We start from the raw sequence: 21,721 nt of genomic DNA, 5'->3' as shown, positions 1-21,721 counted from the left end.
TATCTGTATTAATACAGATTAACTAATTCAATAAATATAAACATTTAACAGTACTTTTCTACAAAATAGTCTGAGCATGTTTTGTTAGTTCACTACCACACTGAAACTAGACATCAATAACTGAAGATATAAAGATATGATAATTAAAAAAATCGGTCTAAAACGCGTACTCTCACCCAAAAGTTTAAATTGACGAATGAGCCCGGCCTTTAACGACGATACACCTAACCATTCGACTATTCGAGGCCTCTCTTATAACGTAAAGAAAAAATAATACCCTTTGTTATATGTAGAAGTGTAAACATGTATCATTCGTCTCGAGAGACCTTTCACCTCTTGAGCAGTTCCTTTGCTGAAGAACCTAAGTAATTATCGAAGTAGTTTGGAGGTTCATAAATGAAGCAAGAAATGACATCTCTGAGCGTAATGACACCGACAACTTCATCTTCCTCCCCGGATACAACATAAATCCTGTGAACCGCCTTGGACGCCAAACTGTGCACAATATCGCCAAGGGTGGAGTTGGGCTTGCATGTTATCGGTGGGATGACTTTCCCGACTTCTGTGCTCGTTGAAGCTACTGTTTTAATGAAATCGTCGACAGTAAGATGCCTGGAATTATATAAGTAACTTGCAAGAATTAGCATCATATGCAAGATACAAATTAGACGAGAGAAACGCAGGGAAATGAGTGCTTCAACTACTCATATATAAGAACAAGATGACGTACAAATTAGACCCGAGATCTAGCTAGTAGAGGAGTCGGAAACGTATGACTAGAGAACTTCAAACTTACCAATTTAAAAAAGGTCCAACTTATAAGAAGCACGGTAAGGATTTTTTTTTTTTCTTTTTCCATTCAATCCATTAGGATAACGTAATGTTGCAATCTCAATGGGACAGATAAGAGTAATTAAAAATCTTGATGAACATTGAAAACAAAGAGACAGCATGATATCTATTATCTGCCATAAAATTCCAATTAAGCTTTTCGCTAAAGAAAATACCTGAAGTTGGAGAAAAGTTCGGGTTTTAGTAGCAAGTATCTGATGTCTCTCATGCTCAAATTGCCAACAATCTTCTTCTTTGGTCCCTCGACAACTGGAAGGCCACCGATTTGGTGGTCCTTCATCCGTTTAAATGCCTCCAAAATAAGCTCACTGCTGTCAATGCTTACAACCTGCAACAGCAGCCAAAAAAAATGATGAATAGAGGAAACAAATTCATTTCAAGGTTTAAGCCAGCAAATTAAGTTCGTTTCAACATTCATAACTCTCTGGTCAGTAATCTACAAAGCTATATTACTCGGCCTGCTGATTTCATCTCAAGTACCGAAGTTGAATCCTTGACACTCTGGACATAAGAATGGTCTGAAAATGAACATATAACACCTCAATTCGGACCAAAAAGCATGGTGAATTTCTATCAACAATCAGCGTAGCGAACAATGCCCCTTATTCGATGGAGCCAAAAATTTAAAGTTCTTTGGTTCGGATTATTGTCACATGATTCACTAATCTCTTTGCGAATCACAAATCAAAGAAAGCGAATTATGGTCAGTTTTAAGCTATTTAAGGGTCATTTTGAGCGAATTGCGAATCCAAAAAGCGAATTAACTAGCGAATCACGTTATACTATTTTGGATTAAACGGACTATATTAAAATGACTCATTAAATTGTGTGCATTTTTTTTATGTGAAGTTGTATGCATATGATGTTTGCTACTAGGGTCAGTCGAAAACAACCACTTTGCTAGGTTGCATACTTCCAAGGTCAGAGACATATAATGGCATTGGGTAATGGAATGATGAATCATCGTAGCTAACACTTAATCCAATACCCTTGTGTGAAATGTGTATCCAACTCCAAGGAACATATCAGCTCGGTATCTATTATCTAGTATTTAGACGATTACTTTTTACGTAGCAAAAGCAAATACCTGATTCTGTGGCATAAACGGAAGGCCCAAGTCAGAAATAGGATGGGCAGCAATGCAATCAAACCAATCTCGTCCACGGCATCCCTCAAGGCCCCTCACTACAGCAGATTGGGTGATGAAATTCTTCATGAAAGCCTGCCCAGGTTCTATGACTGGTACATTTCTCATCCTGTACTTGGATAAGAGCAATAGAACTGTCAACATATTGCTGTTTGTTAAAACTGGAAGGAAAGGTGTGGATCGGAATGATTTAACAATTTCCCACACCTGCAAAGGCATAGCACAAGAGGGTCAACAGGACTATAAACAAATGCCCCCAACATCCAAGTGTGACGGTATTTTTGTGGATACATATTAAATGGTGGGAATGATAATGAAAAATAATATAATTTAACTCGAAAAACTACTTGACAAAATTTGAATTTTTTTGTCCTAGTCTAACAGATTTATCTCGTCACAAAATTCATTCTTACATTGCCAATGGTGGTATTAGATGGTAACATTAACGTGGAACGATATAACACATTTCATCAAAATCAATACTAAAACTCGTTATCATTACCATCATGTCATAACATTAACAAAATAGGGCACAAGTACTTCTATGTTTAAAACTCGGTATATTACCATGCTTGTTTGTAATTTTATTTGATTAGAAGTCAGTTCGACAATTGATTCATGTAAAAAATACTCAGAATATTGATAAAAATGTACTGAATTCTTAAAGGAAATTTGCCAAAGGACTCAAGGTAAACTGAAAGCATTTTATACATACTTTGGTCGACTTGAACGGTTCTTCTTGCAAAATAACTTTGTAGAAGTCATCACCTAACTGACTGGCTGCGGTTGGAGCGTCCTTTCCCACCCCTTTATTTGCCACAACGCCTCCTGCTACTGCCGCCCCAACAGCCGCAACAGCTAAACCAGCAACTGCAGCTGGACCTGTGGCACCAAGAGCCACTGCTCCGAGGGCTCCAACTGCACCTGCCCCTACTCCAGCAGCTGTAGCTGTGCTAGCAGATAATGCTACAGCAGCGAGTTCAGCTCCTTCCAGAACCCACAATATGATCGCTGAGTAGTCTATGATCCCGAGATACCTCTCCTTCCAGTCACTGCTGCTGGCTTTCTCAGGGTTCGTAACAGGAGCTGAGAGAATGTTGCATTCAGAAAGGATCTTTACAGCATCTGACATCGACGTGTCTGCTGAAATTTCTATTACTGCAAAGGAAATGCAAGAACATAAGCTTAAGAGGAATATTCAATTCCATCACCCCAATTACATTAAATGGATCCCACCTCAGGAGGCAATAAAACATAATACGCTAGTTCGCCTTTTGGATTCGCGATTCGCTCAAAATGGTTATAAAATAGCCTAAAACCGACCATAATTTGTTTTTCTCGATTCGTGATTCGCAAGGCCGATTAGCGAATCATGTGACATTGTAAGGAGGCTTGGGGGTCAACATTCTTTTGTTAATGATAAGAATGAGGTAATTTCCGATTGACTCTCGGTAACAAACATCATCTCCAACATCACCATAATAAGCTTAGGATATCAGCATAATCACCTTTGCCACCCGGGACTTGTGGGAAGGACAAAACAGGAATGGCAGCAAACGCAGCCGTCAAGGTCTCTTGTAATGCAGAGGGCAACTTTTTCCTGTTCTGAATTGTGTCGAAGTAATCATCATAGCTTGCAGTTGTAGCAGATTCAGTCAATTTATAGTCTGATTTTTCCATACCTATTAGAACTAACAAGATTTCATAAAAAGCTCAGATTTTATTCAGGATATGCAGTTTTAAAAAATGTTGCTTCTTTATTCAACTAATAAAGCTTTATCTAGTGAACACAGACAGCTTGTGTGGATTAGTCTTCAATCAATTACTTATTCTAAATGGTTTGTTTATCTGCTAGTGTAATACAGGAAATTTCACATGCAATTTTGATGACTCTTTAGTGTTTAATAACTTGTTTAATTTCAATCTTCATTCGGTTTGCACTTATTTTAATGGTATATAAATAGTTACTTGCATTTGGATATACCTAAAAGCATGTGTAACACCTAATGCATTTTATTCAATTCTTGTGTCCTATAGCAAACAGAACAAATGACCCCATATTTTATTAAAAAATTGGTCCAAAAATAAATAAATAAATAAATAATAAATGCTCATTCACACTCCCGAACCCCGCTGGTGGGAGTTGTTTGATAGCGTTGGGATGGTAAAATGTTGATCTTTATTTCACTAATAAGCTCAAAAATAGAGAATCATGTGTTAACTTGAAGGTTGTGTCAAGGAACCAACTCAACCAAAGCTAAATAAAAAGCGGCTTCATATATATTATATACTCTTAACACGCCCCCTCACACGAGAGCCCATTGGGCTGATTGATTAAGATGCGAACCTATGACCTCTTATTAGGTTGAACCAACTCAAACAAAAGCTTAAGCTGATGGTTAAGGCCCTTTATTATATACTCTGATTTCCCTCCTTTGACTGCGGTATTCTTTAGTCTATCAATCAAAAAGTTAGTAGGAAAAAAAAATAAAAATGCATTTGAGTCCATAATAGGAAAAAGGCCATTGCGTGTGCCCATTAATTACAGGAAAATGATAAAACGAAATTCAATCCCAAATCTAGTGTATCACCCAAAGGAAACGATTCATTAACATACATTTTAAAATCATCGTAATAATTATTAATTAGGTATTCAAAACTGAACTTCAATGTGTTGCATTAGTTAAATACTGCATAGAATTTCACCTCAAATTGTCATTTTTCATATTATTGAATTAAAAATCTGATAATTTTACAGGATTTCGGAAAATACTACAATTCCCTAATATCCCCTAAAAGATTCAATAATTTCAAGGCATGTCCAAATCAATAATATCATCATCATTATTTTGGTTCATATTCTTCCAATTTCTGGAACCACAAAAAAAAAAATCTATCCAAATAATCATGCAATAAAAATCATATTGGGTTAATATAATAAAAATATCTTCAATTATAGGATCATTATGAACCATAAAAAATTTTCTTTTTAGGGGTTTCCACAAGCATTTAAATGAAATAAAATGGTAAATCAAATGAGATAATTATTTAATTAATTAATTAATTAAAGAGAATGATAATACCTGTTGTAGAATAAATCCCAGAACAATGAGAAAAGCGATTTTGATGATTAAATCACATGAAGAATGAAAGAGTAATATGGCGTTTCATTACCCACCAAAAATCTAAAATTAGCGGTTGTTTTAATTCTCAAACTTCCACAGGATTGCCAATTTCGCCACGTGTCAGTTTGTACAAGTGTCATATCTTTAGAGTTTTGGGCCTTACACCTATGCGGTCAGTTCAGATGTAGCCCAAAACGTTTATTTAGATTTTTCATATAAAGTCCCAAATCCAACAACGCCTATTCTTTTGAGAGACCATCTTTTATAGAGACGTTCCTCATGTTCAATCTATTAGAGTTTAAAATCTATTCTTATTTTATATTTTTTTATGAGCCAACCCAATTAAAAATAGTCTTTTAAAGAAACCGTCTTTCACAAGAATTTGTGATCCAACAAATTGTATAAGAACATTTTCCCTCTTGCATGAGACCGTCTCACCGTGAGACGAATCCATGCAAAAGGTCTATTATGCTAAAAGTTTTTATTATTGAACTATTTAATTCAAGTATGAGGTACGTCTCACGATGAGACCCTCTCAATAAAAAGTTTGTGAAACATTTATGGGACAAAGTCGTATAATTAGTTTATTCTCTAATTGATCAATTACAAAATTATTGTATGAGATGACTTTCATCGAAAAACACTTTTTATATGTAAGTTAAATAATCCATTTAAATTATTTCATTGAGATAATGTCACTCAGAAATAGTTAAATTCAACAAAAAAATTGAGAAAATTTTAATTTCAAACTTCAGCTACTCAAAATCTTCTCTTAATCAAACATCATAAAATAAAAAAAAAATCATATTCTCATAATTTATCCTTCAAGTTAAGACAACCTCATACCACAAATTCAAGTTTAAAGGACATTGTTCATGCATGGCAGGTACGCAAATGCACTCCCCCATCTTCCGATTATTTGTCGACAATAAATCCCTCTATTTTTTAATGATAATTATTTTCTTACATTTTTTATCATAAAATATTTATTTAATTTTATCATATTACTTTTTATCTTTATTTGAGACTAATTTAATTAATAAAAACCAAGTCATCATTAAAGTTAGCGATAGAATCGATCAAGACGAATGAAAGATGAGAACGTGATGGAAAGAAATTAAAATGAATTAGTTTGTATTAACTGCATACGGTTAAGTGTAATGGTCAAAGGTCGATAAGGAGAGTCAAATGTTAAAAAATTAGCTCAACAGATCATTTAAAACATCGTCACCAAAATTTCCATGACACTGTTATAATTGTTGTTTTATAGTGTGTATAACCTGTAAATATTACACTTTACGACTATAATTAATAAATGACTTAGACTTTACGACTATAATTTATAAATAATTCTAACACTAGTAATAATAGCTGACTTGATCGTCAATATAAAATGATGGCAAAATAATAATAATGAAAATATTAGTGTAATGTTGAAAGGAAATCAATTAATCGACAAGTAATTTTATGGTCATACTTATTTTAAAATTCAATCATCTTATTTTCATACAAAATTCATTTCAATGTGCCAATTATTACATTATCATTTAGAGATGTGGTACTGAAAAATTATGAGAAAAAAACATTTTATAATCCATGTTTTGATATACCTGCATGATAATGACTTATAAAAATATACACTAAAAATTATTGCATTATTATCATCATTTAATTAGTAACAACAAACAATCCCTTAGGAATTGTTTAACCTACCTACCCTGAATCAAAAATATATGTTTTTAAAAAAATGAGGGTAATCAATTAACAATAAAAAAAATAAAAAAATCTATCCACAATGAAGCATAATTGTTCAAAAAAAAGTTTGTTATATGTACTTAATGTATGCCTTTTTGCATTAAAAAAAAATAAAAATAAAAAAGTCTATACTAAAAAAATAAAACAAACTCCAAAATGCACACTTAAAAGCAACTTATAATGAGCTTAATCTCAGCCAACCATTGAACCATCAGCTAATCTGAACACGCAGCCGCCGCAGCCGCAGACGCACTTCCCTTGGCCGTCGATGAATATGGTGTCGTCGTCGGAAACAAAGTCAAACTCCGACCACCTTCTATCGGTTGTGAACCACCACTGGATAATAACCCAGATTTTATTTGATCATTATTTTTATTTCTAACATAAGAAGTTATTGCAGCTGCTAAAACTGTCTCAAAATTAGGGTTTGATGCAATCTTTGTAGCAGCAGCAGCTATTGTCTCATTTATTAACTTTTGTTGAGGATCCCCATTAGGATTTTGGTATATATTATTATTATTATTATTATTATTATTATTATTATTATTATAGGGTAATAAATACCCATTAGCCCAAGAGGTACTTGTAGTTGTAGGTAATGAATTACTAGTAGAGAAATCTAATGAAGGTAAAGGTAATGAAGAAGGTGAAGAAGAAAAGTTAAGAAAGCTTGAACTTTTTGAGGAATTTGAGGAAGGATATAATGAAGGGGATAGCCAATCAAAAGAGGAGAAGCCTGAATTGGGTAAGGTAAGGTCCAGGGTAACAGTTGGGTGTGAGTTATGGGATGAAGCTGAGATTAATGATGGATTAATATTGTTGAAGTTTGTGATTAGATTTGAGGAGTGTAGTCCAAGAGATGAAGTGGTTAAGGGTTTTATAAGAGTTGGGGTTTGGGAGGTTAACGATGGTGATTTTATCATGGCGGCAGCCGCGGAGGTGGCTGATGCCATTGCGGTGGCGGCGAGTGGGAGTGGGTGGTTGTGTGTGCCTTCATAGGTTGTGATCAGGATGGACATGTCATGAGGACATCTTTGTACCTGAAAATATAAATTTACAAGAAATTAAATATATATTTAATTAGATTTTAACATTAATTTCAACGAAAATGATATTTATAGTTGTCATGAATTAATATATATGAAGAAGTAAAAAAATAAAAAATATTAAAATTAATTGTATAAACTTTAAAAAAATTTGCATTGTCATTTTAGATAACATTATATAAAAACACTTATGACTAAAATTTCTATAAGAAACCTTCTTTTAATGAACTTTTTTTTTTAGATTTCTTTTAATCAACTTTAGTAACTACCAAACCGTTCTAACTATATAATGCTGCAAATATTAAGTGGCACATTTTTAACATTACTATCTCTAATGTCAAAAGAATATTTATAATAATATTAGAGTTAACTTTACACAAAATCATACATTAAAAATTCTGACTGAATATAAAACTCTAGATTTGTTATTAATTATTAATTTACTAATATTTATTGACATTTAATTCATAATCTAAAATATAATGATGAAATAATCGATGATGATATATACAATACTACTTGTAAATCGAAATAGCTTCATGTACTTCTTGGTAGCAAAACATTACTTTTATTTGTATATATATTTATCATATTTTATTTATATTGTTGCTTCTAACTTGTGACTCTTTATATATCGCAATTCACAACTAAACAATCAATAAGTTTTATACGTGATAATTATACTAATTAAATAAAATTAAATATAATTTTTTATTATGTTATTTTCAAAATTATTTTATGGACCATTTAAAAGTTTGAAAACCAGATGCAAGTGACATAATAGTATGAACACAAAGACAACAACCATTATTAGTTAATTATTAATAAGAAATAAAACAAAACTCTTATATTTTTTATATACGAGGAAAAATAATACTCCTAAAATAAATAAGCCATTATTTTAAGACCTAAGACCACAACCAATTTGTTCATGAGGCATCAGCCATAAATGTTGAATGACAAGTAGTCAAATGTTAGCTATTAGTTAGTTTAAATAGGATCTTTTTGGGGGGGACCGAAGGGAGGTCAAAGGCTTTATTAACGCCATGGAAAGTGGATCATATATTCATATTCACAGCCTTTTACTAGTCGGGTCAAATCCTAAATACTAGTATAGGCCAGACCGATAAATCAAAATACCCGTCTTTATACATATATACCAAACCAACTCGATTTTATCATTTTTATGTGATATATTATGTTACAACAAAAATATCAATATTATTAAATAAGATTTCTAATCAAATAAAGCGGTTCATGATCTAGGCAAATTCACGTCTAAATTCTCCGGTTACAACTACATTAATATTATTATTATATCATAAGAAAAACATTGCATATATTGAAATTGATATAAATTGAATTCAATTATTTTTAATTTTAGTATATGCTAATATTTACCTGTTTTCTGACTGGGCAATTTGGTGAAACTGTGCATCGATAGTATGCTCGTGGACATGGGTTTCCTTTTGCGATTTTCTGCCCATACTTTCTCCAGTGACATCCATCATGAATCTGTTTCCATTTTTTAATAAACCACACATTAAAATCCTAAAATAGATTGATCAAGGGTGGAGCAAAAATAAACTATATATATATTAGCCTTTAGGCAAGTTTTTTTTTTTTTTGGAAATAAGCAACAATTAAAATAATTGAATCAAAAGTAATTTAAATTAATATTTAAAGCTTTTTTGTGGTTATCCGGTTTACATATAAAAAAATGGTAATTTCTTGTTATAAGACAATTCTAAACTTATCTTAGAATATAAAAATAATTTTGGGATCTGACTCGATCTCGTGTAAGAGTTATAAGTTATTTAATATAAAATAATTAACATGAACTTATAATTAAGTTAATTCTTTGATAGTTTAATCTTTAACTTGAAGTCATAAAATCATTAAAAAAAAAACATATAATTTGTTTGTTAAATCAAAAAAAATAATAATTATGCATTAAAATTTAATACTAACCGTGGGGGAATCACATCTTGATCTAATGCAAACCCTAGTCTTCTTCACTTGTGGTTGGTGTAAGCTTTCTTGATCATCATCACCTTCCTTCGAATTCGAGTTTTGATCTTTAGCCTTTAGAAGATGATCACTAGAATTCAATACCTCCATTTCTACATGACCTTCCTTTGACTCTTTAGGGTTTTGTTGAAGTTTACAATAATCCAAACCTAGCCCTAATTGATCATCTTTTACCATTCTTCTTTTATTCAAACTTTCACCACTTTCCTGCTTCTTATTATCATAACTATGCTTTTTATTGCTATTACTCCAACTACCAAGAGTTAAGGAGACTAATTCATGTTCTTGGGTTTGACAATCATAATTATCTTTCTTCTTAGGGTTATTATGATTATTATTATAGCTTTTTGATGAATTCGTTTCTATTGAGTGATCATTTTTAGATCCTCCCATTGAAGATATTTTATTTTCTAGAAATTGATATTCATTCACAATTTTTGCTAATAACTTCTTTAATCTTTCGTTTTCCTCTTTTACTTCTCCCATCTTTGCTTTTGCTGATTTTATAAGCTCCTCCTACATGATTAGGTGTCAAAAACAAAATTAAATTAAATCAAGCAAAATATATAGATTAATATACAATTTTAAATCAAGCAAAATATATAAATAAATATACAACTATTGAACATATATGAACTTCAAAATGATCGAGTATATAGTATATATCAATTTAAAAACAAACTCAATAAAAAACTCAATAAAAACTGAATCAGCTAAAAATTTGTTATATAATTTATCACAAACACAATAAATAATTTCCTATATAATTATTGAGAGACGAAGCTAGATAAATCATCTAAGTTGTTAATTGGCTGACTAACTCAATTACTAGTTACTAGATCCTAAAACATCCATAATTTTCATGCTAATTAAATTAGAAATGAGAAAAAAAAAAAAGGAAAAATGCCTTATTTTAGAAGTTATTTAAAGCTTACTTGATCATTATAGAATATTGAAGAACCACTTAGCGCCGCTTCCATTTTCGATGTCTAGCTAATTAATTATAAGTAGCTATGATATGAAGTATGAACCAACTGCAATACACGATTGTGAGTTAGGAGAACCTAATGTATAAATATACGTATTAATATGTAGTTAAGAGCTAATTAATACAAGTTTAGATCAACCAAAATGATACTTATATATATAATTATATAAAAGTAAATATTTAGTAAATCAACCTTTTGTCTTCTTCTAAGAGCTAGGAGAATTAAATATAATACATTAGAGTAGTTCCCAACAAATGAATGATGTTTGTGTTTGCTAGCACATGTGGACTAATAAAAAATTATATAAATATAATATATATTCTCTTGGTCCAGACAAACTTTGAGCAAACTAAGAAATTAATTATTATATTATAGTTGTTAAAAAAAGTGATTTATGGAAGAGTGAGTGAGAAAAATGTGTAGATAAAATGAAAAGATAATTTAAATGTACAGATGAAAATAAAAGAAAAAATATGAATCATGACCAAAAGTAACTATATAAAAAACCTCATAATACCGATAAAAGTAGAAAATATAGCAAAAACTGGTGGGATGAAGGGAGTATATATAATACTCTATATTCAACTCCATGAAAGTTCGATCGTGCGACAAGAGTGGTTAAACCAAAGAGATATAATTGGGCCAAAAAAATTATATTTATTCAGTCTTCTTAATGAACAATTTATAGAAATTAAAACAAAGAAAATCGATTAAGAACATGATCAGAAGAAACGGTTTATAATAAAATATAGCTGTTTTTAAAAGGGATCCATGAACATTTTATGTTGACTTTGTAGGGCCCTTCTGTACAAAGGATTCATGCCCAAATTTTTTGAGGTTAGAAAATGTGGGTTTTTGATTCGACAGACTCGTTAATCAAGAAATTTATTATAATTATTAGTATATTACAATATGGATTAGATTAATGACAATATTAGTTATTTTAATTGTTAGTTGTATAGGTTTAGATCGTAGACTTATATATAATATTTTTTATTATTTTAATGTTATATGATCTGGATGCGTGTAATGATTAAATCAAATAATCAAACACACATATATAGGTTGAGAGTTTGGAGGAAATAGCATAGGAACTAATCATAAAATAGAAATTGTTAATCAAGTATATAGAAAAGAAACAACTTTGCTAACTAATAAAGCAATATATATTTTATATTTACTAAAAAAATTTAGGGGTTTGTAGACAATGTTAATCCATCACATTTGAATATAATCGATTATATCAATATCGAATTTAGATATATAATGATTTACTTGCTTTTTAGATAAAATATCAATGAAGTATATAACATATGCCGAAAATATAATCAAAATGATCAATTCAACCAAAGTTCATACGGAAAGGTTTTGGCCTCAAAATATATTATATACATTATTAGAATTTAGATATGACGCTCATACATTATTAGCAATTTTGAGCATTAATATCTTGTAGTACGTAACATAAAATTTATAAAAATTGCATGATAAAAGCTATACATCACATTAATTATACAAGATCTCACATAAATATATCTTAAAAAATATATTTAGATTTTTTTTCTCTTTAAAGAAATATTTTAAATGGGAAAAATATTAAAAAAAGAGAGAGTATATGAGAATTTCTTTTATTATACAAAAAAAATATTTATATATATATATACGATAGTTAAATAAACGAATAATTATGAAATAAAAAAAAAAAGCCAAAATTCTCACCTAGTCACCTTATAAGTTTTTTTGAGTGATTGGAGTGTGTTGTGTCGTAGTAGCATGTATAATAAACTTCATCAATATTATTCCAAAGGTATTGCATTTTGCATATTTATAGAACAAATAGTACGGACTTTTATCCAAGCTATGGTCAATATTTATTTTTAATTAAAAAATATTCTAGTGGGGGAGTTTTCATTTATATTTGACTTATACAATAGACCAATAAAAAGATAGAACTTGTCCTTGATAAGAGCCCTTATCTTTTTAGCTTGATTTCTAAAACATAGAATTGTCAATGGTACACCATATTTCACTCTTACAAGCAATAAAGGTCATCATATGGAGTATAAAACCAACAATCATAATTCATTGTTTTGATGTCATTAATTTGAAAGGGTTAAAATAAATAATATAGAGGCTACAATTTTCAATTGAATCTTTGGTAGTATAAACATAATCTGCAACGTATTTACATAAATAAAAAATATACATGATTTAATGAGTCGTTAGACTATAGCCCATTATAATTCAAAATCAAAACTATATATTTGACCCTGTCGAAATAACAATTGTTTAGAGAGTATAATGTAACAAAATAAAAATGAACTTATTAACAAGCAAAACAAATACTTCAGAGTTTTAAATGTCATATACTTACAAAATTGTAATTGAAAGCGTTTGGATAACATATTAACATCATCACATTTTGTAAATTCGTTATCATTATTTACCGATGAACGTTTGTTCAATAATATCTCTAATTGAATAAAAAGCGTATCTTAAAAAAATATAGTATTAATTTATTTAATTATAACTATGACAATTGACAACAATAATGTTATAAAATCAACGAAAGATGTACATCATATTATATTATATTAGATATAACAAGAAACTGAATTCTATGAGCGTTGGATCCTTAATTAAACATCAATAATTAAATTTTTTTGTTCATCTTCAACTTAAATTAATGCTAGTTTTGCCATTGCAAACAATGTATGCTTATTAATATACAAATAAATAAATAATTAAGAAGACATTTTGTATTAAAATTAGTATTTAAAATCAAATTTTCAATGTCAACCTTTGCTTGTAAAAAGAGATAAAAGAAAAGGAACAATACAAGAAGCTTGATCTCCTTATAATGAAAAAGTCAAACATAATTATTTTTAAAATTTATTCAAAAATATTTCTAAATCATCATTAAAAATGCTTATGCAATAATTTTAAATTAAATAATAGGAAACAAACAAACAAAGAGACCAAATTGCTACCAAGATGGTCAAAGCTTGAGCCATTATTTTAATGTATGTTTGACTTTGTAGGGTCTAAAGACTGTCCAATGAAATGAAGCCATGTCAGCATAGTAATTTCTATTTTGGATGTTGACAAAACAGATGCATGTTGGACGGCAAAGCAAATTATAGAAAGAACGACTAGGTTTGAATGCAGGAAATTGAATCGAATCAAAATTCTTCCTCCTTCTTTTGACGAGTCAGCTCACATAATGTTTAATTTCCTAGGGCATACCATATCTTTCTTATTATTGCTTTATACAATGACCACCCTTTGAAACTAGGGTACTCTATGAAAATCTTAAGAAAAGTGCATGGTACTTTTAAAAAAAAAAAAAAAACACTAATGTTTTTACATTTATCCTCGAATTTGGTTATAAAATGGTGGCCATTACGTATTGTCGTCTCTGTAAATCACATATTGTGTCGTGTTATTTTTCAAAATTCGTGAACGTGCCCACTATGAAAGTTGGTGGGTCCTATCATGTCTGGACGTGAGTTGTGTTGTGTCGTGCCATAAGCATGTAATCAAAAATTATTTAAAGGTTTTTTATTTTGAGAGAAAACTATGTATAACATTTTTGCCTTTGATGACTAATCTATCATTAGTACTACCAGTTCTTTCAATATTTTTAAAACAACAACATTATTTCAACTTAGTCATCTCCATACACCATGTTGGATTCTTTTTATATTTTGTGAAGATGGAAAACGCATATTCTTGAACTAAGTTTTATTCAAATAAAGATCACTTATGTTGAATTTTTGTTTACAAAAGCACAAAGAGTGACAATTATTATTGCAATTCCTATCCTTTTATGTTTATGTATATGTAAAATATTTATCACAAGTAATTTTGGTATAAAATTGTCTGTATTAAATTAGTGTTAATTTGGGAAAAATCATTAAGATTAGCTAGTGATCTAGCAACATTCATCTGGGAAGATTGAAAAGGCATTAAACGTATGTGGTAATATTAGTGCATGAGACGGTCACGTGCGGTTGGAAGATACTTGTCAACCATAGAAAAACATTATAGGCTAGTGGGACATGTGTTAATAGGAGAAGTAAAGAATGTTATGAAAAATAAAGAAAAAATCACCAAAGTAAAAAGGAACTTGAGACGTTCAAGATAGCTACATTGGCATGCAAAGAAATTTTGGGGATTGATGAAATAACAAAAGAATGTTTTACATGCACAATCTTACGCTATAAATACTCATGAAGGAGCACATAAAAGAGGTAATTAATTTCTACTATTAAGAAAGAAACACAAAGAACTCAAAGTAATTTTTTGTTGAGGAATTAATACCATTGATTTTCAAGGACCCACATTGATTTTCAAAAGATTGTCAGATATTAAATACAAAGACTTCACGTCTAAATAAATTCTAAGTAGTAATTCACCTTGCAGCCACAGTGCTTTTGGAAGGACCTATTAGGCAACTTGTCTTAAACTGATAATGACTTGGGCGTCGAAGTAGGTCCCCGGAAAAACATTCCGAACCCTGCTAACCCCTTGTTGCATTTTACAGAAACATCCATCTTCTCAAATGATCTTACTGCATAACTTGACAAGATAGCAAAATTAAGTTTCCACCAACAGTTATTCTTTGATTAAATACAAAACAGAGAATTAAGTTCTTAATTAATAATTCTACAGAAGTAGACAGGAACATTTCATTTAATTTCAACATTGTTCTTTCAGTTTTCCCCTACTTTGAAGGGATTTGTAAGAACTTTTTGTCAAAGTAAGACCAAGAAAAAGAGATTGACAAAGTACTTATAGAGTAAATTAACTCAAACTCTTCGACAAGCCATTTTGGTTTTATTTAGTTAATTAAACTAATTTTTATTGAATTCAACTTAATTATTTTTATTAATTAGACCTTATTTTTCTAACATAGTAACATGGATTTGCTTTTACTAATTCTATTGTTTATTTGTTTCTTCAAACAGTAGTCCAAAATTACAAATTCTTGTGAGAAATGATCCCTCTATAAAATATACTTTACACATAGGTTAAATAGTCCAACTAATATAATTATTAATATATAAATTCTTATTTTAAGATCGTCGCATCGAGAAATATTCTCTCACAAAAGTAGCTCATTCAAAATAAAAAGGGGCAATGAACAGGCAATGGTAGCTAGCTAAATGTCTAAATGGTTGCGAATAGCGACAAATCAGCAAATGAGTTAATTTATAGTGCTGGTTCATTATTAAACCATAGTGCTGGAAATAGCGATGAACTAGTAATGGACCAGGGACGGAGGTTATTTTTCCAGAGTAAACTCGATAATCAAATGACTTGCTAAGTAAGTTTTATCTTTAAAAAAATTAATTCAAAATAAAATGTCGAAATAAAGTACATTTTCAAAATTTTTCTCTAATTTTTCATTAATTTTGGGTTTATTTTTTTGGTAAATTATCTACTATAGCAGGTCATTCGGTTACCCAAGTTTATATAGGCAAATACTCCTAAAATTGAGATTATTCATAATTAATTAATGGGTGGAATTATTGTACGAAAATCATAAAAAAATTGAATTATTCTAAATAATTTTTCTTATAAAATAAAATTAAAAGATAAATAGTAACTATAAGTCTAATATACTTATTTATAATAACTATTCTGAAGGTCAATGAAATAATGTGGAGCTAATGCACATGAGATCCATTTTTAGAACTCTGATTAAGCTCGGAGTATTCATGTTTGTATCACAATTAAATTCTCCAATCTCCAATGTGTATGATGACATCAACTTAGCCTGCCATTAACAAAAGGCTTAAGGGGTGTGTTTGGCAAATGGCTAACAAATATTAACTAATTGAAGATGTTGATTTAATTAATTGATTTTGAATACACTGTTAGAATAAGCTTATTCAAAAATAGATAATTTACATCTACAAGTTGTTTCAACCAACCAATTTATCAAACACTATATTATATTGTAATACCACTGAATTTCCGACCCTTTATACGAAACGAAAACCGCAAGAGGACGGGGAAAATTCAAATGTTACATAAAAAGAAATAAAATAAAATATTTAAAATGAATAAAGAAAGAAAAAGGTTAAAGTTTGAATGATTTAATTAAAAGGAATTAGAAACTCCCAAATAAGATTGTGTGGAAATTTCAGCAGCATCTGCTTTAAAGTTGGACACACTAAAAAAAAACAACGATCAATAAAACATAATAAATAAGAGGTATTATCGGCCTAGTAACAAAATATCGCGGCGGAATGTCCATCGCCTAATCCTCGGTCAAGATGCTAAGTATGGATCGTGGTTCCAATGTAAACGCTTGAGTTTGAAGAAAGAAAAAGAACAATAAACTATTTAATCGTACAAACCACACAAACAACGCAGCAGAAATAACTTATACAAAGGGGACATGCACCCCAAACTCAAACATAAAAAACTTAATTGAAAAAGAAACTACATGTGGAATCAATAACAATAAGATATTTGTACACTTTAAGTTTCTCACACATTCTCCCCGTATGCAATGCAAAGAAGCTCCATCACCTGTAATGTCTATGATATCCCCACTGCTCAACATAAGATCATAGACCAACGTGTCATAGCAGACCATCAAAGACAAGCCATCAACAATACAAACAAACAATACACGTTAGTAATCAACGAATTTATAGTAGTAAGAACCACATAATAAATGAATTGAACGATAACATTGCACAACAATATAGATTCTACTCATCTATCTAAACACTTCCTCTTTACTCCACAATTTCCTTTTCAGAACTTCTATTCCCTCGAGGAATATTCAAGAGTAGTGAATCTTTTCTCTACTTTATGGCATAGTGATAAGGCCAAGGGCGATATCGACCAGACGGCGCCCATGGCAAAGTATGAGCTCATATCCCCTCCAGCTAACCCTCTCGGATCCTACCTTCGGGAAAAAGACACATTGGAGTACCAATCCAGTGAAGAGACCACCATATTGGGGTTTGCAAAGCCCGCATGGTAGCACCTCGGTCAAGGGGCGGTATTGGTCATCCGGCGCCCAATGACAAAAGTATGCTCATACCCCCCAAACGGTGATCCCGTCGGATCTCACCTAGGGAACTACTAAATTTAACCGGATGTAATCCAGTTGAGTCACGCCAACTAATTGTAATCTAATGTTTAATCAAACGGGAATAACTCCCGCTTTCTACTATTAATGAGTGTCCAGGGATAGCAGAATGCCAAAGCCCACTTAACAACTCAAACGAAATATGAAGTCCACCTATAAAGAAGTCATTCTAACTCCAAGTAAGATATAATCCAATTCTTAAATAAATAAGGGGATGGTCTCCGCCTTCTACTAACACTCTTATTCTCTAAACTATTATAAGCTCAAGTATTTCATAATCGATAGCTCTTCATATAAAGTTTACTCACTAGCACCTCATAGTTTCGATACAATGCATATTATCACAATAAACAATAATGTTTTAAGGGAAATTGCAAATAAGGGTTAGATACTATGTGTACGTATCTGTAAGTTGTAAGCGTCACTGCACGAAAAAAAGTCACAATATTCACCCAACTAAAGTTCCACCTTCCTCTTATGAACTGAGAATCTATACAATTTTAAAGTAAGACTAGTAAGTCTACTTGACTCCATTTAAGAGCTACATGCTCTTAAAAAAAGTACCCCACCACCATCCTTACAAGCGATAACTCACATTTTACACACACTCCAACCATACACCCATAAAGTATGTTTACTCAAGAACTATACCATCATTTCGGTCCAACCATCACATTAGTTTCCATTCAATACCAACACAAGGTATGTTTAAGGGAAAAATATTCAACTCATACACTTTTACAACAAACAAGACTATGTGGACTTAAATTGTATAATGTAATGTACTACGCTTGATCTCAATAATTTAACTCATGACGATAATAATTATCATTCAAATTTACTACATTCCTTAAGATTTGAAGCAGCAAAGAATAAAAACAATGCAATTAGTGACTTAGACCGCTAATAACACTAATTTTTCAATGATTCAACCACATTACAAAATTTGAGACAACAATTAAACTAAACATGACAATTAAACACCAATAATGTATCCACAATTTAATAAATTCCTCAATGATGACAACTAACGACCGTTTGCTTGCGTCATATAACATGATAATCTTTTATCATTAATTATTATTACTACCAAACCAATAACAAAAATCATATTTGCCACCATTAACATAAAAAAAATATTTAACAACCCTTCAAAGTAGTACATACTACTTTTATTAATCATACTAACAACCCTAACTATTTTCAATTATTAAAACCACCATTATTAATCAAAAATAACGCTTATCAAATGCTTCTATAAATTTGTCCTAATATCATAATATCACCAAAATACATAAAAGTATTACATACTACTTTTATTTTCATTCTTAACACAAACCCTAACTTTTTCATTTTCAAAACTCTCTTCTTCAACTCTTACCCATAACAAATTCTATCAAGATATAAACTAATTTAAACTAAGATTCATGAATTTAACCAAAACTTTAAAGATTGAAAGTACTAATTTAAATAAAGATGAAAAGCTCACTAACATGGAGGAAGAAGAGGATGGAGCAGCGTGGACTGGCGACTGATGGTGGCGCAGGGGTCTGGTGGCTGTCAGACCGGATTTCAGCGGCCGGTTGGTGTCAGGAGGAAGAAAAGCAAAGAAGGTTATTGAAAAAAGAAAAATGTGAGGGGTTATATTTGAGGTTGAGGGAGTAATTAAAATTTAAAATTCTATCCATACTTTACTTAGAAATTTTATCTATAAGACTCAATAAAAAAATAACCTTAACTCATACTTAACTTTAATTATAACAACAATAATAATTGACAACTTTTTAAAAGTATAAATATAATGACTAAACCAAATACTTGATAAAATATATTAAATAAAATAAATATCATTTTCAAAAATAATTTACAAAGAAAATAAAATAATATATAATATTACTAATTATAAAATGTTACATATATAATTTGACCACTCAGTCATCAATTTATACCAAAATAAATTAAACTTTCTGACATCAAAATGCAATAGTGTTGCTATTGCCCATAAACTTACTAAAATGTGGGCTAACAACATTTATGATGAGGTGTGGCTATTGGCTAGACGAGAGTTTTAACTAGATTGTACTCTTTCAGTTTTCAAACAAATATTCTTCTCATTTACTTTTTAAATAGATTTCAATATAAACTTTAGTTAAATAATTATAATTGTAAGTTTTTTAAAATTTTTAAAAATTAATATTTAGAACGTATATATTGAAATGAATTTAACAAGATTTCACATAAATTTATTTTTTCTTATAAATCGATAAGAAATTATAGTCAAAGTATGACAGTAAATTGTGATATTTCGGGGTAAAGTCTATAAAAACCGTTTTCTATATGTAAAAGTGAAGAGAATAGTTCAGCAATCAGCACATTATTCTCACTTTTATTGTTACTTTTTATCCATGAGCTAGTAGGCTACAAAATTCCTCATTCAATATATTTTAGATCAGTTTGGTTGAATTTTTTATTATTATAATAATACATATGTAATTGTTAATATCAATATCATAAGTGTTTAACCCAACTTGTTAACTAATTAATTTGGAAAATGATTGCCTAGTCAAATGTTGGTGTAAATTGGTGAATTTGATTGTATACCATACCATACTCACTCAAAATTGGAGGCTAGTAATAATTAATATAATTAATACTTCAAAATAAAGTGATTACATTGAGCATGCTTTATTACAAAATTAATACATAATGTTATCATGAATGAAGGTCTAAATTATCTTTTAAAATCAAGGAGATCAAGTAAACGCTATGATGTTGAATGTTCATAACTTCAATATTATTTTTTTGGATTTTAGGTTACGCTGATGGAATAAAAGAATTACGTGAGAATTAAACTTAGATCTTTTACATAAAAAAAGTGATACTTACTCTAACTAAGACAAAATTAATTCTCAAAACAATATTATTTTAAATAACTTGTAATTGTGACAAAAACCATATCTTACTTTTAAATTAAGAATATTATTGTACATTATGTTTGCCGCCATTTAATAACCAAGAAAGTTTTGTTATAATTATTTATGAGACTAGTCGTTTCTTAACTCAAATCACAATATAATATGATGTCAAAGTAGTTTGATGGATACTCACTTAAGCAATCTAATAAGAAAGGTAGTTAGTTGCATACCTCAAATTAAGTCTTACATTACGTCTATAACATTTTGTATATATATATATATATATATATATATATATATATATATATATATATATATATATATATATATATATATATATATATATATATATATATATATATATATATATATATATATATATATATGTATATATATATATATATGTATATATACATATATATATATATATATATATATATATATATATATATATATATATATATATATATATATATATATATAGATATAGATATAGATATAGATATATAAATTGATTAAAAATTTTATATATATATATATATATATATATATATATATATATATATATATATATATATATATATATATATATATATATATATATATATATATATATATATATATATTACATTGTTACTTTAAACATAGAAAAAAATAAAAATCAAGTTGATTTTGTTGGAAAATAGAAAATAATAGTAATAAAAAATGATAATTTTGGTTATTAAAGTGTTTTTTCCTGTTGCGTAC

General features: G+C 29.7%; 2 protein-coding genes across 4 annotated transcripts; both read right to left on the bottom strand.

Annotated features, from left to right (window-relative positions):
• LOC130809045 (SNF1-related protein kinase regulatory subunit gamma-1-like) lies at window positions 1-5,243 on the bottom strand. Of its 2 annotated transcripts, none has more exons than XM_057674648.1 (6): window positions 5,083-5,243; window positions 3,508-3,690; window positions 2,715-3,157; window positions 1,940-2,206; window positions 1,008-1,180; window positions 1-612 (listed from the first exon to the last, which is right to left on the bottom strand). In XM_057674648.1, exons 2-6 carry the CDS (start codon window positions 3,677-3,679, stop codon window positions 330-332), a joined length of 1,338 nt encoding a protein of 445 aa, XP_057530631.1. In that variant the 5' UTR covers window positions 3,680-3,690; window positions 5,083-5,243; the 3' UTR covers window positions 1-329. The 2 variants fall into 2 exon arrangements, with proteins under 2 accessions (XP_057530631.1, XP_057530633.1); XM_057674650.1 differs by having other exon boundaries at window positions 3,508-3,681; window positions 5,083-5,215.
• A 1,473-nt stretch (window positions 5,244-6,716) lies between these two features.
• Window positions 6,717-12,733, bottom strand: LOC130809044 (probable WRKY transcription factor 72). 2 transcript variants are annotated; one of them, XM_057674646.1, is made up of 5 exons: window positions 12,665-12,733; window positions 10,892-10,990; window positions 9,897-10,472; window positions 9,327-9,440; window positions 6,717-7,919 (listed from the first exon to the last, which is right to left on the bottom strand). In XM_057674646.1, the coding sequence occupies exons 2-5, from the start codon at window positions 10,934-10,936 to the stop codon at window positions 7,095-7,097; spliced, it is 1,560 nt and encodes a 519-aa protein (XP_057530629.1). In that variant the 5' UTR covers window positions 10,937-10,990; window positions 12,665-12,733; the 3' UTR covers window positions 6,717-7,094. The 2 variants fall into 2 exon arrangements, with proteins under 2 accessions (XP_057530629.1, XP_057530630.1); XM_057674647.1 differs by having other exon boundaries at window positions 12,673-12,731.
• Window positions 12,734-21,721: the final 8,988 nt, after the last annotated feature.

Source organism: Amaranthus tricolor, chromosome 3 (genome assembly GCF_026212465.1).
Source record: "Amaranthus tricolor cultivar Red isolate AtriRed21 chromosome 3, ASM2621246v1, whole genome shotgun sequence".
NCBI classification, from domain to species: domain Eukaryota; kingdom Viridiplantae; phylum Streptophyta; class Magnoliopsida; order Caryophyllales; family Amaranthaceae; genus Amaranthus; species Amaranthus tricolor.
Note: the sequence above shows the minus strand (reverse complement) of the source record. Positions and strands in the feature narration are given on the sequence as shown.

Excerpts from the sequence above, each read along its gene's own strand:
- LOC130809045 (XM_057674648.1), bottom strand. The coding sequence starts at position 3,679 with ATGGAAAAATCAGACTATAAATTGACTGAATCTGCTACAACTGCAAGC. Across the intron at positions 3,158-3,507 it reads ACAAGTCCCGGGTGGCAAAG|TAATAGAAATTTCAGCAGAC; the intron begins GTGATTATGCTG and ends TTTCCTTTGCAG. Across the intron at positions 1,181-1,939 it reads CGTTTATGCCACAGAATCAG|GTTGTAAGCATTGACAGCAG; the intron begins GTATTTGCTTTT and ends CTGCTGTTGCAG.
- LOC130809044 (XM_057674646.1), bottom strand. The coding sequence starts at position 10,936 with ATGGAAGCGGCGCTAAGTGGTTCTTCAATATTCTATAATGATCAA. Across the intron at positions 9,441-9,896 it reads CAAGATGTGATTCCCCCACG|ATTCATGATGGATGTCACTG; the intron begins GTTAGTATTAAA and ends AAATGGAAACAG. Across the intron at positions 7,920-9,326 it reads ATTGCCCAGTCAGAAAACAG|GTACAAAGATGTCCTCATGA; the intron begins GTAAATATTAGC and ends TTATATTTTCAG.